We start from the raw sequence: 19824 nt of genomic DNA, 5'->3' as shown, positions 1-19824 counted from the left end.
ACTCCAGAGTTCTGTGGCCCAGTTCTGCCAGCAGTCTCCCAGGCCTCAGACTGCTGACAGGCTCTGTCCAAAGAAGATTCATTACTTCCTCAATCCTGTATGGTGGGGTGGGGGACCATCTGTGCTAGACAGCTCCCGAGGTCACTGGGAAGTGACTGATTGGCAAGATCATATGACTCAGCAGAAACTGGTGGAAAGGGAGAGGGCATGTTCTGATTCCCTTCCCTCCTCAAGGCGCTGTTTAGACAAAAACAGGAAGCCTGGGAGGCCAAAGAGGGCTATGCTGGGCCAGCCTGTAGCTTGAAGGCCTAACACACCTCTTACTCCTGTAAAAGGCCTGGCATCCCAGAAAGGCTTTGGTTATTGAGTGCCACTGTGTGCCAAGACACCTGGGACCCACGTGAATGTGGAATTTGAGCCCAGGCCATGTAATCCAAATCCCAGGCCCCACCCTTGGGGTCGAGCCTGTCTCCTCCGTGCCCTGACAGCACTAATGTGACATCCACCTGCATCCACCCTCTCAAGTCATTAGTCTTCCTTGACCCACGCAGCCTGCCCTCCTTCCTGCAGTTCATCCATGGGACTGAGGGGTAGGGGCTGTCAGTATCTGGCAGTGGACCACCTGGATTCTGGGAGTAAACTAAACTAGAAACTGGAATGTCCGGTTTGGAAGAGAAATCCAATCCACACCCTGCTCCACAGCACAGCCCCCTGGACAAGAGGATAGTCTAGCAGGTGTCCTGACTCCAGAGGCAGCCAGAGGGAAGACAGGGACATAGTCACAGATTCTCAGTCCTTGCCCCCACTATAGGCCATTTGCACCCCAAAGCCTTTTTTGTTGCGATTGTTTTAGGATTGATTTTTTTTTTTTATAATTTTTAATTATGTATAGGTGTGTCTGTGTATACATCTGTGCTTGTGAGTGCAGTTGCCCGAGGAGGCCAGAAGTTGGATCCCCTGGAGCTGGAGTTACAGGTGTAACCCTAGGCAGGAAGGACCATCCTGGTCAACAAAAGCTGTCCTTTAGCAAACCTGTCCTTTAGCACATACTCTAGTAGGAGAAGGTAGACCAATCATAACTGCAAACAGTTCACTTGTATCAAATGAGAGGAGGTGATGAGAGGCTATGGAGAAAATAGAACCGGTAAGGGGTGGGTGCAGGGTTAAGAAGGGGGTTGGGTGGGTTGCAGTTCTAATTAAAAAGCCTGCAGACTAGCCGGGCGTTTGGTGGCACACGCCTTTAATCCCAGCACTCGGGAGGCAGAAGCAGGTGGATCTTTGTGAGTTCAAGGCCAGCCTGGTCTACAGCCAGGAAAGGCGCACAGAGAAACCCTGTCTCGAAAAACTAAAAAAAAAAAAAAAAAGCCTGCAGACAGTGAGGGCTCAGGGCTCAGAGGCAAGTGAAGATGGAGCCCCTGAAGATGGCCAGGTCCCAGGCCAGGGCCCTAAGGCAGACTGAGGCAAGAAGGTCAAACAGGTAGGAAGTTGGTAATGTTTTTGAGAGCTGTGTGACATTTCCTGATTTTTCCTTACACGCTGGTTTAAAAAAAAAAACAAAACAAACAAAGTGGTGCAATGGGTGTGTGGTCTGGCTTAGGCTTCCAATAGGTCTTCCCTTGTTGTACTAGAAAAGAGGATGTAAGGACAAGTGGCTGGGCCAGAAGCAGGAGACCAGAGAGAGGGCTCTGGAGAGAAGTCAGGCAGGAGAGTAGAGCTGGAGAAGAGGTCAGATTCTAGAGCGATCGGGTAAAGTAGGTGACGTTTCCTGTCTGTGGATAACGATGATGAAATACAGCATGCCCACAGAGTTGCACCCGACTTCCCACCTGATCTTTTGGATAGGATTTCAAAAGTGAGACAAAGAGAGAAAGCACAGCTGCCCAGCAAGATTCTGTCCTGAAGGAAGGAGGAAGGGGGATGAGAGATCGGGAGGGATGGAGGGAAAGAAGGAAGGTATTGCCAGTTGCCAAGGTAGGCAGGCAGCAGAAGGGACCTGTGGTTCCGGATTTGTGGCGTTTATATGTCCCATAGATGTCCCAGCAATAGCTCTGGGGGAATAATCCAGGATGCAGGAATGAACAGGTCCCTGCTGTCTCCAAGGAGACTGCACCCAATCAGAATATACCTTCCCCAAGGAGAAGCACCCAGATAGGACCTTCATGAGCTCAGAACAGCCATCCGATCCTTACTCCCCAAGGGTGCTTGGTTGTGGCTATAGTGTCAGTGTTTATGTCATGAAACATGTCCCCAGTAGCCTGATGTCCTGAAGTGTGACCAGGTGACAGCTGGGCATTTACACTGCCATCCATCACTCCTGCAGGGAAGGCGGCTGGAGGTCTGTCATTACTTGTACCTAGAAAGTGGAGTTCAGAGGGTTGCAGGGACGGGCCACCACCCCATGACTCAAAAGTGGCAGAACTGAGCATAGTGGTACATACCTGTAATGATGGCACTTAGGAGGTGAAGGCAGCAGGATGGAGAGATTAAAGCCAGCCTAGGCTGCATAGTGAGTTCAGGGGTTACATAAGAACTTGCCTCAGACGAGCAAACTGGTGGAGCTGTACATCTACAGCACCAGGGTTGGGTTCTCTGGTGGCCTTACAAAGCCAAGCCAGTGCCCTGCCAAGCGTACTGTGGACCCATGCATAGACTCTCTCACCCCACATCCCACTGTCACTTATTTAACAGCCTCTGGCCTGCTCCAGGGCACCTGGCCCTGTGCTGGAAGCTAGATGGGGATGGTGCAGCATAGGAAGAGAGCAGGAGGAGGGCATGGGTTACCCCCTTAACGTCTGTAAGGCTCAGGGGGAAAAGTGTCTTCTGGTACATGAGTCCAGGAAGAATAGGGTGGGAGAAATTGTCGAACGGCATCCCTGAAGCCAGGATATTTGTCCCGGTTCCACGGTGTCAACTGTCCCTGAAGCTGTTGCCAAAGCCCATGGTGTTCACTTTCTCCTCTGTAAACTGAACCCAGCGACACCCCTGTTATATATTTCAGGAACTTGTTTTGAGCTAGCCATGAGATAATGACCCTGTGAGCACAGTCATAAAATGCTGGAAAAGCTTTGGGGACTTTTATGACCCTCCCTGAGCGGGTGGTGGAGGCGACACAGGTCAGAGCACTGGTATGATGACATGTGCCTGGAATCCAGGTACTCCCGCAGCAGAGGTAGGATGGTCCAAAGTTCAAGGCCAGCCTGGGAAATTTAGCGAGCGTTGAGGTAAAAAGTAAAAGGAACACGAAGTGGTGGAGGGCTTGGCTTGCCTGGTTAAGATCCAGTGCCGCCAAAATGGGGATGACTCATTCAACATACAGAGTTTGGGGGGCTTTTTTGGTGGGGGGTGGGGAGCACGCCACGGAGCCTGTGTGGAGGTGGGAGGGCACCTCTGAGAAGCTGAGGTTGTCAGGCTTGGTGGCAAGTGCTTTTACCTGCTAGGTGAACTCCTCACCCCTCAACGTGTCGTTTTGAAAGCTTCGTATATATCAAACTGAAAGAAGGTGCCCGTTCTCATGTTTACACACAGCTGTCACAGGAAGAGCATTTGCTTGCCTGTTGCTGCAGAGCTAGCCTGTAGCAGGCTTTCTACTGGGCCACCAACCAGCTGCCAAATCATGACATGGGGACTTATTGTTAGGTATGAATGCCTGGCCTATAGCTTAGGCTTGTCCCGCTAGCTCTTATAACTTAATTTAACCCATTTTTCTTCATCTAAATTGTGCCTCAGGGCTTTTTACCTTTCTTTCTGTGTGTCCTGCTTCACGCCTGACTGGCTGGTGGCTTCCTAGCTGGCTGGCCCTGGGCATCTCCCTCTCTTTCTCCCTCTTTCTCTCCTTCTCTTCTCTCTCAAGCCTAGATTTCCTCCTCCTGCTTATTCTCTCTGACTGCCAGCCCGCCTGTCTCTCTCCTGCTTTGCTTTTGGCCGTTTAGCTTTTTATTAGACTAATTGGGTGCCTTAGCCAGGCAGCACATCTTTACATAATTAAACAAACACAGCATAACCAAATGTAACACATCTCGTAGTAGTGTATGCCAGGATAGCTGGTTCACAAGTTTTGAGGGATTCTGTCTCCACCTCCCATTTGGCCATAGGAGCACCTGGATTACAGATGTGACTTATGTGGATTCTGGGATTTGAACTCTGATCCTCACACTGGTAAGGCAAGTGTTTCTTCAATTGAGCGTTCTCCCTAGTCTCCAATAGATACCTTTTAAAAGCTCATAACCTGGATGGGTGTTAGGGCACCTTGCTTAGGATGTTTGGCTCAATCCCCAGGACCAAAAGCAAAGACAAAAGTCACGGCTATGACTTTTGCCTACAGGCTTAGTATAAACTGTACGGTCTAGAGATCTACTTTTCTCAGTTAGGAGCTGCCTGGAGACAGGTAGGGTGTGTTCTCAATCGAATGTTGGCACAGTGGAACACACAGAGTTGAAGGTGGACCCGCCAGAATAATATACCACAACACTGGGCTGGCTGAAAAAACCCAGACAGACACCATACAGTTTCATTTATGGGAAGATCCAAGCTGGGCAGAATCATGCATTGCATGAGAGATTAGGATGGGTTCTCTGTCGTGGGCAGTGATGGGGAGGGCCCCAGGGCCTCTTCCTGCCACCAGTGTTCCAGCTCTTGATGCTGAACGCACGTGTGTGTGTGTGTGTGTGTGTGTGTGTGTGTGTGTGTGTGTGTGAGAGAGAGAGAGAGAGAGAGAGAGAATCATGGAGGTTTCTATTTCAGAGATATGTGTGCTTTTCTATAACTCTGTCACACCTGAATTTAAAGAAATGCTTTTGAAACGGGGCTTGGCAGGAATGGTGACATACACTAGTAATCCCCCCCCCCCCCGCCTCACTGGGGAGGTGGAGACAGAATGGTCAAGAATTTAAGGTCATAGGCTGGAGAGATGGCTCAGAGGTTAAGAGCACTGGCTGCTCTTACAGAGGTCCTGAGTTCAATTCCCAGCACCCACATGGTGGCTCACAACCACCTATGAGATCTGGTGCCCTCTTCTGGTATGGAGGCATACATGCCACAATAAATAAATTAAAAAAAAAAGAAGAAGAAGAAGAAGAATTTGAGGCCAGCCTGGGTTACAAGAGACCCTATCTCAAAAAAAAAAAAAAAAAAAAAAAAAAAAAAAGGAAACAAGAAAAGAAAGTCTGGGAAGGAAGGAGAGGGGGAAAGAGAAATGAAAATCAGCTGGGGTAGACGATGTCTGCCTCCTCACCTTCTTCGTCTCCCTGATCAGGCTGAGTGTTAGGCTTAGCTCTATAATTGACAGGGCAAGAACTCAGCAGGAGTGTGTGGGTATCTGGTTTATACAGTCTGAATGCAAACATAAAATGGGCCAGACTCGGTGGCACATGTGTGTGATCCGAGTTTGTGGGGAGGCTTAGACCAGGAGGACCACGAGTTTGAGGCCAGCCTGGACTACACAGAGAAACCTTGTCTCAAAAAACCCTACATTGCCGTGGGGGGTGGGGTGGGGGTGCCTGCCTTTAATCCCAGCACTTGGGAGGCAGAGGCAGGAGGATCTCTGTGAGTTCGAGGCCAGCCTGGTCTACAGAGTGAGTTCCAGGACAGCCAGGGCTGTTAACACAGAGAGACTCTGTCTTGGAAAACAACAACAAAACCTATATCTTGAACTATAGCTCAGTGATAGAGCACTTGCCTACCATGTGCAAGCCCTGGGTTTAATTTCCTCATAAGGAAGAAAGGAAAGAAAGATGGGAAAGGGGGTGGAAGGGAAATATAAAGAACAAATGAACACCTGCCGCACCCTGTATAGGGCTTTAGAATAGAACATGTATGTGCTACAACCCCAGTCCCCCGACATGAATGCACATACGCACAGCTTGAGAGAGGCACCTCCGGGCCTCACATCCTGGCTGCAGGCTGCCAGGCTGCTGTGTTTGCAGCACTGGACTTTCTCCAAAGCATCCTCCGAGGCAGGAAAGCTGCTCCACAAAGTGACACTCCCAACAAGTGCTGATTCTAGATGAGAAAGGATTCTCAGGAGGGAAGAGGCTGCCCTGGAGCTTGCCCAACGCTGCTCGCTGCTCGGTGGAGGCACTGGGATGTGCAGAGTTGAAAGAAGAGAGGCCGACAGAGCAAAGGTGCACACGTGGGAATCTCAGCAGATTCAGGGTGGAGAGAGTCGGCTACAGGGGGAGAGGAAGGGGGCAGGAGGAGGAGAGTGGGGGGGGGGGATCCTGCAGGACCTACCAGGCAGGGTGGGCTGGGCAGTGTATGCAGCAGGAGCCGCTGCAACTGTGCTAGCATGTGACAGGGGGCAAAGCTATATTTCAGGAAAGAGCAGCAGTGGCCAGGGCATTGGCAGGCAGAGGGCTACCCAGAGAGAATTAGGGGAAAGACAGGCCAAAGAAAGGGAAGCAGGGGGTAGTGGCCTTCCCTACATACAGAGGTGGAGAACCCAGGCCCCTGCAAAGCTCCATAGATCACTCAAGGCCCACTGGGGGTTTTAAATGCTATAAGGAGAGACTTAGACTTTGTCTTCTAGGTAATAGGGAGCCACTGAAGATTTAGAAGGAATGTATCATATTATCTTCTTTGCTAACTCTTTCATTTCTTCAATATATAAATAACTATATAATATATATATATGTATGTATACACACACATATATCTTGCTTGCTTTTTGTTTGTTTTTTGAGACAGGGTTTCTCTGTAGCTTTTGGAGGCTGTCCTGGAACTCGCTCTGTAGACCAGGCCGGCCTCGAACTCACAGAGATCCACCTGTCTCTGCCTCCCGAGTGCTGGGATTACAGGCGTGCGCCACCACCGCCCGGCGCTCTTTTTGATACAGTGTCTTACTGTATAGTCCAGGCTGGTCTTGAACTTACTACATAACCCAAGCTGGTCTTGAACTCTTGCCAATCTTCCTGCCTTAGCCTTCTGAGTGACAGAATTACAGGCATGTATTACTACATCTGGCTTCAATTCTTCGATAAATATTGAGGAGACTTTACCTTAAAAAAGTTAAAGATTTATTTATTTTATTTTTATGTGTACTAGCGTTTTGACTGCATCTATGTATGTGTGCCACGTGCGTGTGTGCCTGCTACCCTCGGAGGTTAGAAGAGCTGGCAGCAGAGTTAGAGAAGGTTGTGAGCCACCATGTGGGTGCTGGGAACCAAACTTCAGTCCTCTACGAGAACAAGTGCTCTTAACCCCTGAGCCGTCTCTCCAAGCTCCTCATCTAAGTTATTGAAACTACTTTTTCTGGGTATCTACGATGTGTTTGGTACACTAAATTAAATAAAAGTAGTTTACTTCAATGATACTACGTGTTAACAAGAAGGGATGAAAGATAACGTGATAAATGTATAAATTATATACCATTCTTAAGGCATAGGTGCAGCAGAAGAGGGGGAAGGAGATTGGGATGTTTGGAGTCTGGTGAAGGTGGTAGGATTATACAAGGGGGTCATGGTAGACCTCATTGAAAATGAAAGACTTAACCACGTAAGGGAAGAGCACTCTGGAAAAAGAGGATGATATGTGCTAAGACCCTGAGGTAAGAACGAGCCTAGCATGTGTGAAAAGGCCAGTGGCCACCTTTAGGCAGTAGAAACAGTACTGGAAACCGGGTCAGAGGGATGGGACACTGTCTGGCCTATAGGGCGTGTAGAATGGAGGTTCCTGGTTAAGAGCTGGGCACAGCATTGGTGACTGAGGTACAGTAGGCTAGCTCACCGGTACCTACCTACCTGACCTACAACTATGAGACCAAAAGAAATCAGCAGAGGGTGAGCCCAGAGAGAGGAGAGAAAGGTCTGAGCCTGGGCACTCTCACGCCAAGAGAAGGAGCCAGCAAAGAGACTCCATAGCTGTGAAGGAAGGAGAGCGCCAGCACCCACATCATTGAAGTACCAGAAGGGAAGAGAGCCAAGCCTTGAGGCGGGCGCTCTGAAAGAGGTGAGAGGTGGTATCATGGCCAGAGGGCAGGTGAGGGATCAAGTGAGAGTAGCCAAGCAGGAAGTATGATCACCCCAGCCCCAACCCTGAAGAAGCCAGGGCCCAGAGCGGTAGGTGAGAGGCGAATCTCCTCACCACACAGCTTAAGAGAAGGTGAAAGCCAGAGTCAGACACCTGCTCTCTGGGCAAGAGTCCAGTACCCTGGCGCATCTGGGGGACCCAGAAGTATGGTGGTGGCTTTGACAGAGACAAACAGCACCAGTGGGACACTTGTTCCTTTCAGGTAGTAAACAAGTTTAGAATAAACAGTGTTGAAACTGAGGTGGCTGAGGACAGACGGGCACATCATCTGAGAGGCAAGGGCAAGTGGCCACATAGGCCTAGGAGACCGAGGCTATTGAGTACAATCTGTGAACAATGAAGGCACAGCCCACAGGCTGAGGCTGTGCGCTCAGAGGTCACTGGGGAAAAGAAAAGTCCAGTAAGAATGCTGCTTGCCTGTAGTGCAGAGACCAGGAAAGAGTCATTTCCGAGGGGTGACCATCAGCAGGCATGAGAGTGGCTGAAGCCATTTCCCATGCAGAGTCTGGCAAAGCTCAGCGACCAGGTAGCTGCAGGAGGTTGGGGGAGAGGCGGGGCTGGTGGAGAGAAGGGAAGGAGAACTAAGACACCAACTAGCTTCCCCCCCTCTCCTTTCAAAGCCAGGCTAATGCCAGTCACCCCAACAGAGGCCCTTTTCCTCCTCCTCCTCCCCCCCCCTTTTCTTTTTTTACATCTATATGTCCACATGCACATGTTCATGTGTGTGCAGGTCCACACACACACGTGTGTGTGCATGCAAGCCAGAGGACAGCCTGAAATGCCATTCCTCAGGCACTGTTCCTACAGAGCCTCTGGTACCATCCACCTTTTTTGAGATAGGGTCTCTTAGTGGCCAAGTTCTCCAAGTAAGTCTTTCTCCATCTCCCAGAGCTGGCAACATGAGTGCAGGCCACGCACGCCTTTAATCCCAGCAGAGGCAGTCGGATCTCTGTGAGTTCGAGGCCAGCCTGGTCTATAGAGTGAGTTTCAGGACAGCCACAGCTACACAGAGACACCCTGTCTCAAACAAACAAACAAAAACAGAAAAAAACGAAACCACTGAGCTTCCCCTGACCCATCAAGCTCCGCCCCAATCCATAGGGCATCCGTTAGCACTTCCTTGTTGGTTTGAAAGTACTGGAGCAGCCAAGCCTTCAGAGTCACACACGTTTGAGAGGAACTTCCAATTCCAGTAACAGAAAACAAATCTGCTTCAGGAAAATCGGGTTTATGTGCATCTGTGACTTGCATAAAAATTAAATGATAGTTAGAAGGTAGGCGGTATATCCTCAGGCAACACTTGTCCCTAAGTGGATGGGATGGTAGGCGGTTTTCTCATTATTTGTTTGTATTTTGGGGGCTTTTTGTAAAGAACACCTAATGCTTTGTGAGAAGGGGGAAGGATGAGTACATTAGCTACCTTGGAGGAAACGATCTGAATGCGAAGCATTTGTGAATGAATTTATTACCTCATCTTGTTCCAAAAAGTATGGAGGTCTAAGTATAGTCCAAGCCTGCAGTACATAAAACAGACTTCCCAGACTAGACCCCGGGCACTTCCACTGAATACAAACAGGTGCTTGCCCATCCCCTTTGCTCCTGACTCTTAGTCACTCACTGACGTAGACAGGGGCAGAGGATGGCCACCCCATCTTTTTCTCTGTGGTACGTCTATTTGTTAGCACGTGTATTCACACCGGGGTATGTGCATTCGGAGATCCAAGATTGATTGTTATCTACATTTATTTTATTCCATTTATTTATTTTGAGGGGTGTGTGCAAGTGTCACAGTGCACATGTGAAGGTCAGAGAACAACTTTCAGGAAGTTGGTTCTCCCCCTCCCACTCCCCCCCACCCCCATCACCCCCTCATAGTTCTGGGAATGGAACTCGGTTTGTAAGTCTTGGTTGGTGGTTGGTTCCTTTGCTGAGCCACCTTGCTGGTCCTCTGCCTTTATTTTTTAAGATAGTCTCTCAGTGAACCTGACAATCACCAATTCTGCTAGACTGATGGGCCAGTGAGCTTTGGGGATCCACCTGTCTTCCCCACCTCACCCCCACATCCACCAATGCCACTGCCACCCCAGCGCTGGGGTTTACAAGTGTAGACTACCATGCTGGGTTGGTTTAAAAGCAGAAAGAAAGAAAGAAAGAGAGAGAGAGAGAGAGAGAGAGAGAGAGGAAGGAAGAAAGAAAGAAAGAAAGAAAGAAAGAAAGAAAGAAAGAAAGAAAGAAAGAAAGAAAGAAAGGAACTTGGTTTTGGGGATCCAAACTCGAGTCCCCATGCTTATGCAAAAAAGTCATCCATCTAGCCTTGCTACCCCATCTTAAAGGCACCTAAGGTCCCTGGGATTCTCTCTCCTTGCCTGGGAGGGGTCTGGAGAGAGGGGTTTGTTTTGTATTCATTTTGAAAAAAAAAATAGGGGGAGATGTAAGAATATTGAAAAACACCGTTAGCCTGAGAGGAGTGGCATGCAAAGAGACATCAGTGACCTTGCAAGATAATGGAAATAGCATGTCTTTATTGTGGCAGTGGTTTTGAGGGGTTATGCAACTGTTAAACTCACTGAATTGTACACTTTAAATGGGTGCAGTTATATTGCGCTTAAATTATCCCTCAGAAAGAGTATGAGAAAATGAGGCAGCCTCAGACTCCCTAGGAGTTCACACCAGGCCATCCCTGCTCACCTGTTCACATACATATTCAGACTCTTGCCCTTACCCATCCTCCACCCATGCCCATGGCCATCCTGGTGGATGGAGTGGCTCCCTAGTCCAGCCACCTCCCCAAAGGACAGCTACGCCTGCCGGAGGTTATCACAGTGCTGAACTATTCCATTTCTGTTCCCCAGGACTCCAACCTGTCTATATACACCGATGCTCCCGACCTCACACCCTGTTTCCAGAACTCCCTGCTGGCCTGGATCCCCTGCATCTACCTGTGGGCTGCCTTGCCTTGCTACTTGTTCTACCTGAGGAAGCACCAGCGTGGCTACATCATCCTCACCCACTTGTCCAGGCTCAAGACGGTCAGGGGCCCAGGGCTGCCCTCTGAGTGGGGAGACCTGAAGGATTCTGCTTCTAATGAATTCCTTGTCCCCAGTAACAGCTAAACCAGTGTCCCCAGCCTGCCCCTGCCCCATAGTTCTGGGTCCTAGAAGCCTACCCAACTGGGTCTGGAGCCCTTCCCTGTTTAGAAAGTTGTAGAAGGTTCAAACAGCAGAATTTCCCATCACCCTGAGTAGGACACTTCTGAGTAGGCCCAGGCTGGTCTGAGAGCTCTATGGTGGCTGAGTGAGCAGGAACCCCTCCCCAGCAGGGTCTGGCATTGCCGTCAGGGATGCTGACTCCAACCTGTGCACTGTCTGCAGGCCGTAGGTGTCCTGCTGTGGTGCGTCTCATGGGTAGACCTCTTCTACTCCTTCCATGGCCTGATCCACGGCTCAGCCCCTGCTCCTGTCCTCTTTGTCACCCCCTTGGTGGTGGGGGTCACCATGGTTAGTGTGGGGAGGTCTCCGGGGGTGGGGGAGTGGAGTATACTAAGACCCTGGGCTCTGAGGAAGAGGGTGGACACATGGCGATCGTCAGAAGATGACTCCAGAACATCTGACCACACCAAGGGGGTTAGAGCAGGCCTAGGTATGTGTGCTTTGGCTAAGCCGCCCGGGGCCCTTCCTGCACAGCTGTTGGCCACACTGCTGATCCAGTACGAGCGGCTTCGTGGGGTGCGGTCTTCAGGGGTGCTCATTATCTTCTGGCTCCTGTGTGTGATCTGTGCCGTCATCCCCTTCCGTTCCAAGATCCTCTCAGCCATGGCAGAGGTAAGAGGGTCAGACCCTCCAGGTCTAGCACTAGTCAGGGGCGTGGCTTCAAGGCTCAAGGTCACTGCTGGTTCTAGGCTTCTCCTCAATCCCAGGATTTCGGCACCTCTTATGCTGTCCCTCTGCCTGCTGCATCTCTGCTCGGTGGCAGGAGGTGGGAGATCTGAGCAATGCAAGGGACTAGACCAAAGGTCCCACCGTGGGTTTGCTTCTGGGAATGCTGGGGTAGAGGAAGGGGAAGACAGTTCTGAAACTGCCACCCCCAAGTTCAATATACAGTGTGGATGCCAGTGTCTGTTATGAGCCCATGTGCAGGTGTCCCTGAAATCCCCTTCACTTCTTCTGTTTCTTCCCACATGCCTCCATGGGCCTTTGCTCTTTGATGGTGGGTGGGATGGAACACTGACAGTCAGGTGGCCCCCATCTCCCTCTCTCAGGAGGACGTGGGCAAGGAGCCAGGTGCTGATTTTTGGGTCAGCCCAATGCCTGGCTCAAGGCAAGTCCTCACCATGCCCCCACCCCCAACACCACAACACTTCCCCACCACTCAGCATCCTCCGACTGCTCCAGAGGAGCCTGACACCTCAGGGTGCTGAGCTGCAGGCCAGCCTTCCTGAAAGCTTCTGAGGCGCCTCTCCACTCTCCCCCAGGGTAAGATCTTGGATCCCTTCCGCTTCACCACTTTCTACATCTTCTTCGCCCTGGTGCTCTGCGCCCTCATCCTGTCCTGCTTCAAGGAGAAGGCACCCTTGTTCTCTCCAGAGAATGTCAACCCCGTGAGTTTGCCATGGAGGGTGCGGGGGGGGGGGGGGTTGCTTCACAGTTCGCACCTCAGCCCAAATGACAGCAGCATCCCCATCCCTCCAGTCTCACCCAAAGTGGGGATGGTGGTGCCACCTCCACCGTCTGTGAAAGCTGGCTGAAAGCATCAATGGCCTCCCTGCCTCTCCTGAGTGTTGAGATGCTGGGGACACTCCTGATCCTTTGTCCCCTTCTCTCACCTTCTAGAATCCTTGCCCAGAGGCCAGTGCTGGCTTTCTCTCCCGCCTGACTTTCTGGTGGTTCACAAAGTGAGTTGGCTCCTGCTCTAGCTTAGACCTGAGGAGGGAGAAGGAAACCCCAGGAATTAGCCCACTTACCCTTTCTCACACTACCACCCCAGTAACTGGATGGGTGGGTCAGGGTAGGCAAAAGTGGCTATTCGGGTTGGGGGTTGAGTGTGGAGGCTGAGCCTGGTCCAGTTTAGCTCCCAGGCTACAGGCCATCCCTGCATCTGGCAGGCCACAGAGACAGGCGCAGAGGGCTGGAAGGGGATCATAATCAGCTCTGAGCTCTTCCGTTTGGGATCAGCTTCCAGCTTGTCATCTCCTTGGCTGCCCCTCAGAGCGGCTTGAGCAGGATAATTGTGTCTGTGACCTGGGTGACAACTCATTAACCACACGCACCTGAGGCTGGCCTGAATCCCTCCTGCCTTGTGTACATACACTCAGGCCTAGCCAGTGGGAATTTCATCACCAGGGCCTTAGACAGATCAAGCATATAGGGACGTGTAGAAGCGAAGCAGAGAGAAGGTGCGAGGCAGGAGGGGAGAGGCAGCTACCTGCAACATGTTTCCCGTGCCAATGACTATGGGTGTTGCAGCTAAGGGGAACCTCCCTCGACCTTAGGCACTGGAGACATCAGCTCCAGGCTTCTGAATTCTGACCCTGTGTGTGGGTTCCTCCTCTCTCCTCCAGGCTGGCCATCCTTGGCTACCGACGTCCCCTGGAGGAGCAGGACCTCTGGACTCTGAATGAGGAGGACTGCTCTCACAACTTGGTCCAGCAGCTGCTGGAAGAATGGCAGAAGCAGCAGAAGCAAGCATCGGGGTGAGGCCTCCCTGTACCATTAGGCCCCCACCCTCGCTTCTCAGTGCTCTGGCTTTCCACGCCCGTTACCCGTGGTCTTGCTCGAACACCTGGGATGCGTGGGCAGGAGTGGGGAGAACAGCACGCACAGGGAGTGGATGTCTCCGCAGCCTTAGGATGCTGTAGGTGGGAGCGAGGCCTGGGTGGGACCTGCCCTCCCTGGTTTGGACGAGGACGAGGGGATGCTGATACTTGTGTATAGTTCAGTGTCTCCTAGGCACAGAGCTCTTAGCATATAGAGTACCTCATTCACTTTCTCAGCAGCCAGACAGTGTTCATTCTATGGTTCCCATGACTCCGAGAGGGGCACTGAAGCTTAGACCTTTAAAGATACAGCCAAGGTCTCCCCCACTGAAGCTGACAGAGCAATAACCCACACCCAACTGGCCCAGAGGCTCTGATCGGATTTCTCTTCTACTGTGTCTGATTGGAATCAGAAATTGCAGGGGTTTTCCTAGTGAGGGCAGGGCCAGCCCTCTCAATCCCACCTCTCTTGGCTGGAAGCAGGCCTGGAAGAGAGATCCTGAGGCCGAGGGCCTTTGAACTGGCAGCCTCTCATCCAGGACTCACAGTCAAGCCCTTAGTTCCTCCAACCCAAGGTTAGAAGTCAGTGTTTGGTCAGCCCAGAGCCCCTGGTGGAACAAGGGAAGGCTTGGACAACAGTAGTGTGGCTCCCCTGCCTCGGAGCATCTGGAGAGGCCTGTGGAACCCCCAGCTGCCTGCTGTACCCCCTCTCTGTTCCCCAACACCATCCCCTCCCTGATCAGCTGCTCAAAGCCTAAGCCTTCTACTGTACCTGCTCTGCTCTCTCCTGTCCCAGGGTCCTTGCTGAAGCCAGCTCTGGGAAGCAGGAGGAGGGCCACAACTTCTCTGAGCTGGGTACAGAGTTTTCCTTTGAGCAAGGGCACCCCACCCCCTGCCCCGGCACCTGGAGACAGTCATCCAGGGAATTGTGCTGTCTATCCCTCTTCCAGTTCTGAAAGCCAAGAAAAAAACCCATCACCTCCTCCTCCTCTTCTTCTCCCTCCAGCCTGCCCAGCCTAGACTGGCCCTTAGCCTCCTGGAATCAGGTGCCCATTCCCACCCACTGTTGTTTATTCCCCAAACAGGCCCCAGAATGCAGTATTTGAGCAAAAGATCCCAGGAGAGGATGAAGGCCTACTGAGGGCCCGACCCCAGACCCAGACCAAGGCCTCCTTTCTGTGGGCTTTGGTGAGAACCTTCACCTCCAGCTTGCTCATGGGCGTCTGCTTCAAGCTGATCCAGGACCTGCTCTCCTTCATCAACCCCCAGCTGCTCAGGTCTCACCCCACTCCCTCTTGCTGCAGCCTTCTCCTGGGTGGAGGGATGACTGGCTGCCCTAGACCAGGAACTCAAGAGTGCTCTCTGCTTTCTGGGTGACACTTGGTCAATGGCGTTGCCCCTTATCCTCAACTTCCCATTCCCTCTCCACATACACGCCTGCCGGTAACAAGTGTCCCCCTTTAGCCTTGTTCGGGAGTCCTCTGGGGATGTCCCCATATTCCTTCTTTACAAATGTGAAGGCAGACACCCAGGTGACAGCCACAGCTGGTCTGACAAGGCAGATGTGAGTCCCGGGCTCTGAAGTCCGACTCTAGAGCTTTTTCCACTTCTGCCAGCCTCTGCCATCTGTCACAGCAGAGGTTTGGACTGGAGGGAGCTCTCAGATGACAGGGTGAGGTATGGAGCCAAGCCCCACACTGATTCTCCTCACGTGCATGCTCATCAATTCAACAAGCTTTCATGGAACACGACAACACCACCCCTAGATGTGCAGATTAATTAAGGTACTCTTAGAGTCTTGAGGGAGAAGCCAAAAGTAATTCGGGAAGATTACAGCGGGTCCCAGGTGTGCCTGGAAAAGCCTGGGGAGTCCAGGAAGTCAGCCTGCCAGGTCAGAGAACATGTGCCAGCTCAAAAGGTTATCTTTGAAGAAACAAGTAAATGAAGGCAGAGGGGAAGGGCAGCCAGATGAGTCACAAAGAGTCGAGGCAGCAGGACTCAGGACTACTGGAGAAAGTGAACCAAGGGTGGGGCAGGGCTGGGGAGAGAGGAAGCCAGGGAGGGGCATCTGGTTACATTTCCAAAGGTTGGCCTGGGCCCAGTGTGGGGGCGATAGGGCAGAATGGCAAGATGCAGCTAAGCCAAGCAGGTCAGAGGACAGCCCAAGCCAGGAGTGAGGCAAGATTCAGGAGCTACTCCATCCAGGGCAGCCACTGAGGGGCCATGGACCTTTCCCAGTTGGTGATTTCAGAGGAGAAAGAGGATTAGGCCTAGGGCTAAGTGTTGGCCAGGTGGGCCCTTCAAAAGGATGCCTCTCAGTGCAGATCCAGGCTTCTGTGTCTTGGCCTCAGCTCTCCTAGACAGTCTGTGAGAGGAAGAGAGGCTTGAGCCCTGGCTGGATGAGAGAGGTCCAGAGCTGGGAACACAAGAACACAGAGAGTGCTTCTGGGAGAAAGAGAGCCTTCCAGGACACAAAATTAACCCACAAACTCGGTCCCAGGAAGGAGGCATGAAGTTGGTTAGCAGCTTTGCCATGACTGGGACCTGGGACACAAGGAAAAGGCCCCAGAGCAGTGGAGAGTGCCTGCAAGGAAATCACAGTCTCAAAATGTGTTGCAAAGACACCTGTATAGTTTGCAGAAATGTTCTGATGAGTCATCATTCTGTGGGCAATTTGGAACAATAGGAATTAATTCCTTCAGTTCTGCTCCACTGTCCCAAATCAAGGTGTGTTGACAGGATTGGTGAGTTTTGTCTTATTGTTGTTGCTGCTGTTTTTGTTTTTTCCTAATGGGGTTTCTCTGTGTAGCCCTGGTTGTCTTGGAACTCTCTGTAGACCAGGCTGGCCTCAAACTTACAGGGATCTGCTTGCTTCTGCCTCCCAAGTGCTGGGATTACAGGTGTGTGCTACCTTGCCGAGGATTGGTGTTTTTGTTTTGTTTGGTTTTGTTTTTGTTTTGGGGGGGTTTTGTTTTCTTTTGTTTTTGTCCATCTGTTTTTGCATGACCTCACTATGTAGCACTGGCTGGTCTGGAATTCTGTACACCAGACCAGACTGGCCTGAAGCTCACAGAGATCTGCCTGCCCCTGCCTCCTGAGTGCTGGGATTAAAGACTCGCACCACCACACGTGGATCAGTTCTTTTGTTTTTGTTTTTTTTAGATTGAGTCTTGCTCTGGGGCCCAGACTGGCCTTGAGTGATGGGTCTCTTGCTTCAGCCTTTTGAGTGCTGGGATTCAGACCTATGTCTTCATGCCCTGATTCAGCTTGAATCTTCCAAAGACTCTGAATGAGCATTCCTCCAGGGCCTGTCTTTCAGTTTTGGAGGTTGTCAGCAGTCCTTGGTGTTTCTGACATGAAAATTTATCACTCAAATCTCTGCATCTATCACATGACTCCGACTCCTCCTCTTCCCCCCTCCCCTCTCTCTCTCTGTCTCTCTGTCTCTGTGTGTGTGTGTGTGAGAGAGAGAGAGACAGAAAGAGATGGAGAGACAGAGAGAGACAGAGACAGAGAGACAGAGAGACACACACACACACACACACACACACACACACACACACACACACAGAGAGAGAGAGAGGACATGTTCTTTTCCCACTCTTCTCATAAAGACAACAGTCCCAGCATGCCTTTAACCCCAGCACTCAGGAGGCAGAGCCAGGCGGATCTCTGTGAGTTCGAGGCCAGCCTGGTCTACAGAGCAAGATCCAGGACAGGCTCCAAAACTACACAGAGAAACCCTGTCTCGAAAAACCAAATAAATAAATAAACAAACAAACAAACAAATAAATAAAAAGACAACAGTCTCTGAATTAGGATCCACTCTACTCCAGCAGGACTTTATCTTAACTGATTATAGCTACAAAGACTCCATCCATGTCCACATGAGGTCACATTCATAAGTACCAGAGGGTCAAAACACAATTCAGCCCCCAGGAGAAAGACTAGCTTGACTCTGATGGTGTCTAGAAAACTCCATGAGGTTGAGAGGATGTTTGTTTTATGACATTATAAGCCTTGATCATGTCGATAAGTGAAGGCACAGGGCTATCAGAAGAGGCGACAATACTAAGTATCCTACCACAATGGGGTCCAATCTTTCTGTTGGGGAGGTTCCAACAGGAAGATTGGATCGTGGGATCAGAGAGATAAAATAAGGCTTGGAAAGCCAGAATAACTCCCCTTAGAAGAAGAAAGCAAAGGATGAGCTTGGGAAAGCTTGGAAGCATTGGGGTGTCAGGAAATTCTCAGTGGGCAGTTCAGTGGGAAGATAGGGAGCTGCTGAGAGTGGCGAGCAGTGGGGACAGGCCAGGAGGTAAGAGAAGCAGAGTGAAGAGAGTCATAGGAGAGGTGGGCAAGAGTCCCAAGGACAGCAGATAGCACCAGGGACAACTGTTGGAAAGATTTCTGGAATGAAAATCCAGCAGCCCACAAGAATGAGTAGGAAGGTCTAAGCCAGTGGTTCTCAGCCTTTCTAACTCTGAGACCCTTTAATACAGTTCCTCACGTCGCAGTGACCCCCAACCACACAGTTATTTTTGTTGATGCTTCATAACTGTAACTTTGCTAGTTATGAATCATAATGTAATGTTTTTTGGAGATAGACGTTTGGCGAAGGGATCACGACCCACAGGTTGGGAATCGCTGCTGTAGCCAGTGAAAATGTGCCCCTTCTGCCTGCCATGACATTCAAGGACAAGCATGCAAGGCTGGTGATAAGAGCTGCTGCATGGGAGACGGGCTGAAGAGCACACCGGCCTCATACCTGGTCTCCCCCTGGCAGCATACTCATCAGGTTTATTTCTGACCCCACGGCTCCCACCTGGTGGGGCTTCCTGCTGGCTGGGCTGATGTTCGTGAGCTCCATGATGCAGACACTGATCTTACACCAATATTACCACTGCATCTTTGTGATGGCCTTGCGGATACGGACTGCGATCATCGGTGTCATCTATAGAAAGGTCAGTCAAAGTTGGACACACACCGGGAGAGGTCAGTTCTGGGCTGCTTGGGAGAGGTTCATGGGCTTGATCCACTGCTTGCTGTTCATCTGCAGGCTCTGGTCATCACCAACTCAGTCAAACGTAAGTCCACTGTGGGAGAAATGGTCAATCTCATGTCAGTGGATGCTCAACGCTTCATGGATGTTTCCCCCTTCCTCAACCTCCTGTGGTCAGCACCCTTGCAGGTCATCTTGGCTATATACTTCCTCTGGCAGGTAACTCCTGAACCTTGTCCTCTGTACCCTTCCTCTGACTTCATCTATCTTGGGCTGATAGATGAGCTGTGTTGTGCCCGTGAAACCATCCCTGGGTACCAAGGGAACTTGGTCACTTATTCTTCCTATCCTAGGCTGTGTTTCATCCCTCAAAAGCCAGGGGCAAGTGGGTATTGGAGGCAGGGTGGATGTGGCTATAGTTATCACTGTTGGTCTGTGTGTATTATCTTTCCTGGGTATCCGTACAGCCTCCTCCTTTGCTGCCATCTTCTCTACCATGCCTTCTCCATTCCTCCTTTCTCGTCTTCTTTGCAGCACTGGGGCTGAACCCAGAGCTCTGTGTGTGTTTGCACACACTCTGCTCCTAACACCTCTTCCCTTTGAATTTTTAATTTCAAGATGGGGTCTCACTTAGTTGCCCAGGCTGATCTTGAAATCACTGTGTAGCCCAGGCAGGCCATCTAAGTAACGGAATCCCAGACCTGTGCCAGAGGGACCAGTTTGAACAAGCCTCTCTCTATGTGCTGCTGGCCACCTGTGCTCATCAGCTGATAGCTGGCTGCCCCTGCTGATGTGGCTGCGGCTTTCTGACTCCTTCCTGACAGATGTCCTGTCATACTGCAAGTCAGCCAGGGTCTGTTGAGCTCTGTCTGCAGACCTTGGTTGTCTATAAGTTCCTCTATCGTGGGCTGGAGAGGTGGCTCAGAGGTTAAAAGCACCAGCTGCTCTCCCTGAGGTCCTGAGTTCAATTCCCAGCAACCACATGGTGGCTCACAACCATCTGTAATGAGACCTGGCGCCCTCTTCTGGTCTGCGGGTGTACATGCAC

At 51.1% G+C, this 19824-nt stretch overlaps 1 protein-coding gene across 1 annotated transcript in view; it reads left to right on the top strand.

Annotated features, from left to right (window-relative positions):
- Positions 1-7956: 7956 nt before the first annotated feature.
- The window catches only part of Abcc3 (ATP binding cassette subfamily C member 3), a 35505-nt gene continuing 23637 nt past the window's right edge, over positions 7957-19824 (top strand). The window contains exons 1-10 of the mRNA XM_036195293.1: positions 7957-7971; positions 10875-11051; positions 11394-11519; positions 11706-11843; positions 12494-12619; positions 12852-12913; positions 13580-13711; positions 14860-15051; positions 18561-18738; positions 18834-18995. Of these exons, the coding sequence (XP_036051186.1) occupies positions 7957-7971; positions 10875-11051; positions 11394-11519; positions 11706-11843; positions 12494-12619; positions 12852-12913; positions 13580-13711; positions 14860-15051; positions 18561-18738; positions 18834-18995 (1308 nt within the window). The remainder of the gene's footprint in view (positions 7972-10874; positions 11052-11393; positions 11520-11705; positions 11844-12493; positions 12620-12851; positions 12914-13579; positions 13712-14859; positions 15052-18560; positions 18739-18833; positions 18996-19824) is intronic.

Source organism: Onychomys torridus, chromosome 8 (assembly GCF_903995425.1).
Source record: "Onychomys torridus chromosome 8, mOncTor1.1, whole genome shotgun sequence".
NCBI classification, from domain to species: domain Eukaryota; kingdom Metazoa; phylum Chordata; class Mammalia; order Rodentia; family Cricetidae; genus Onychomys; species Onychomys torridus.
Note: the sequence above shows the minus strand (reverse complement) of the source record. Positions and strands in the feature narration are given on the sequence as shown.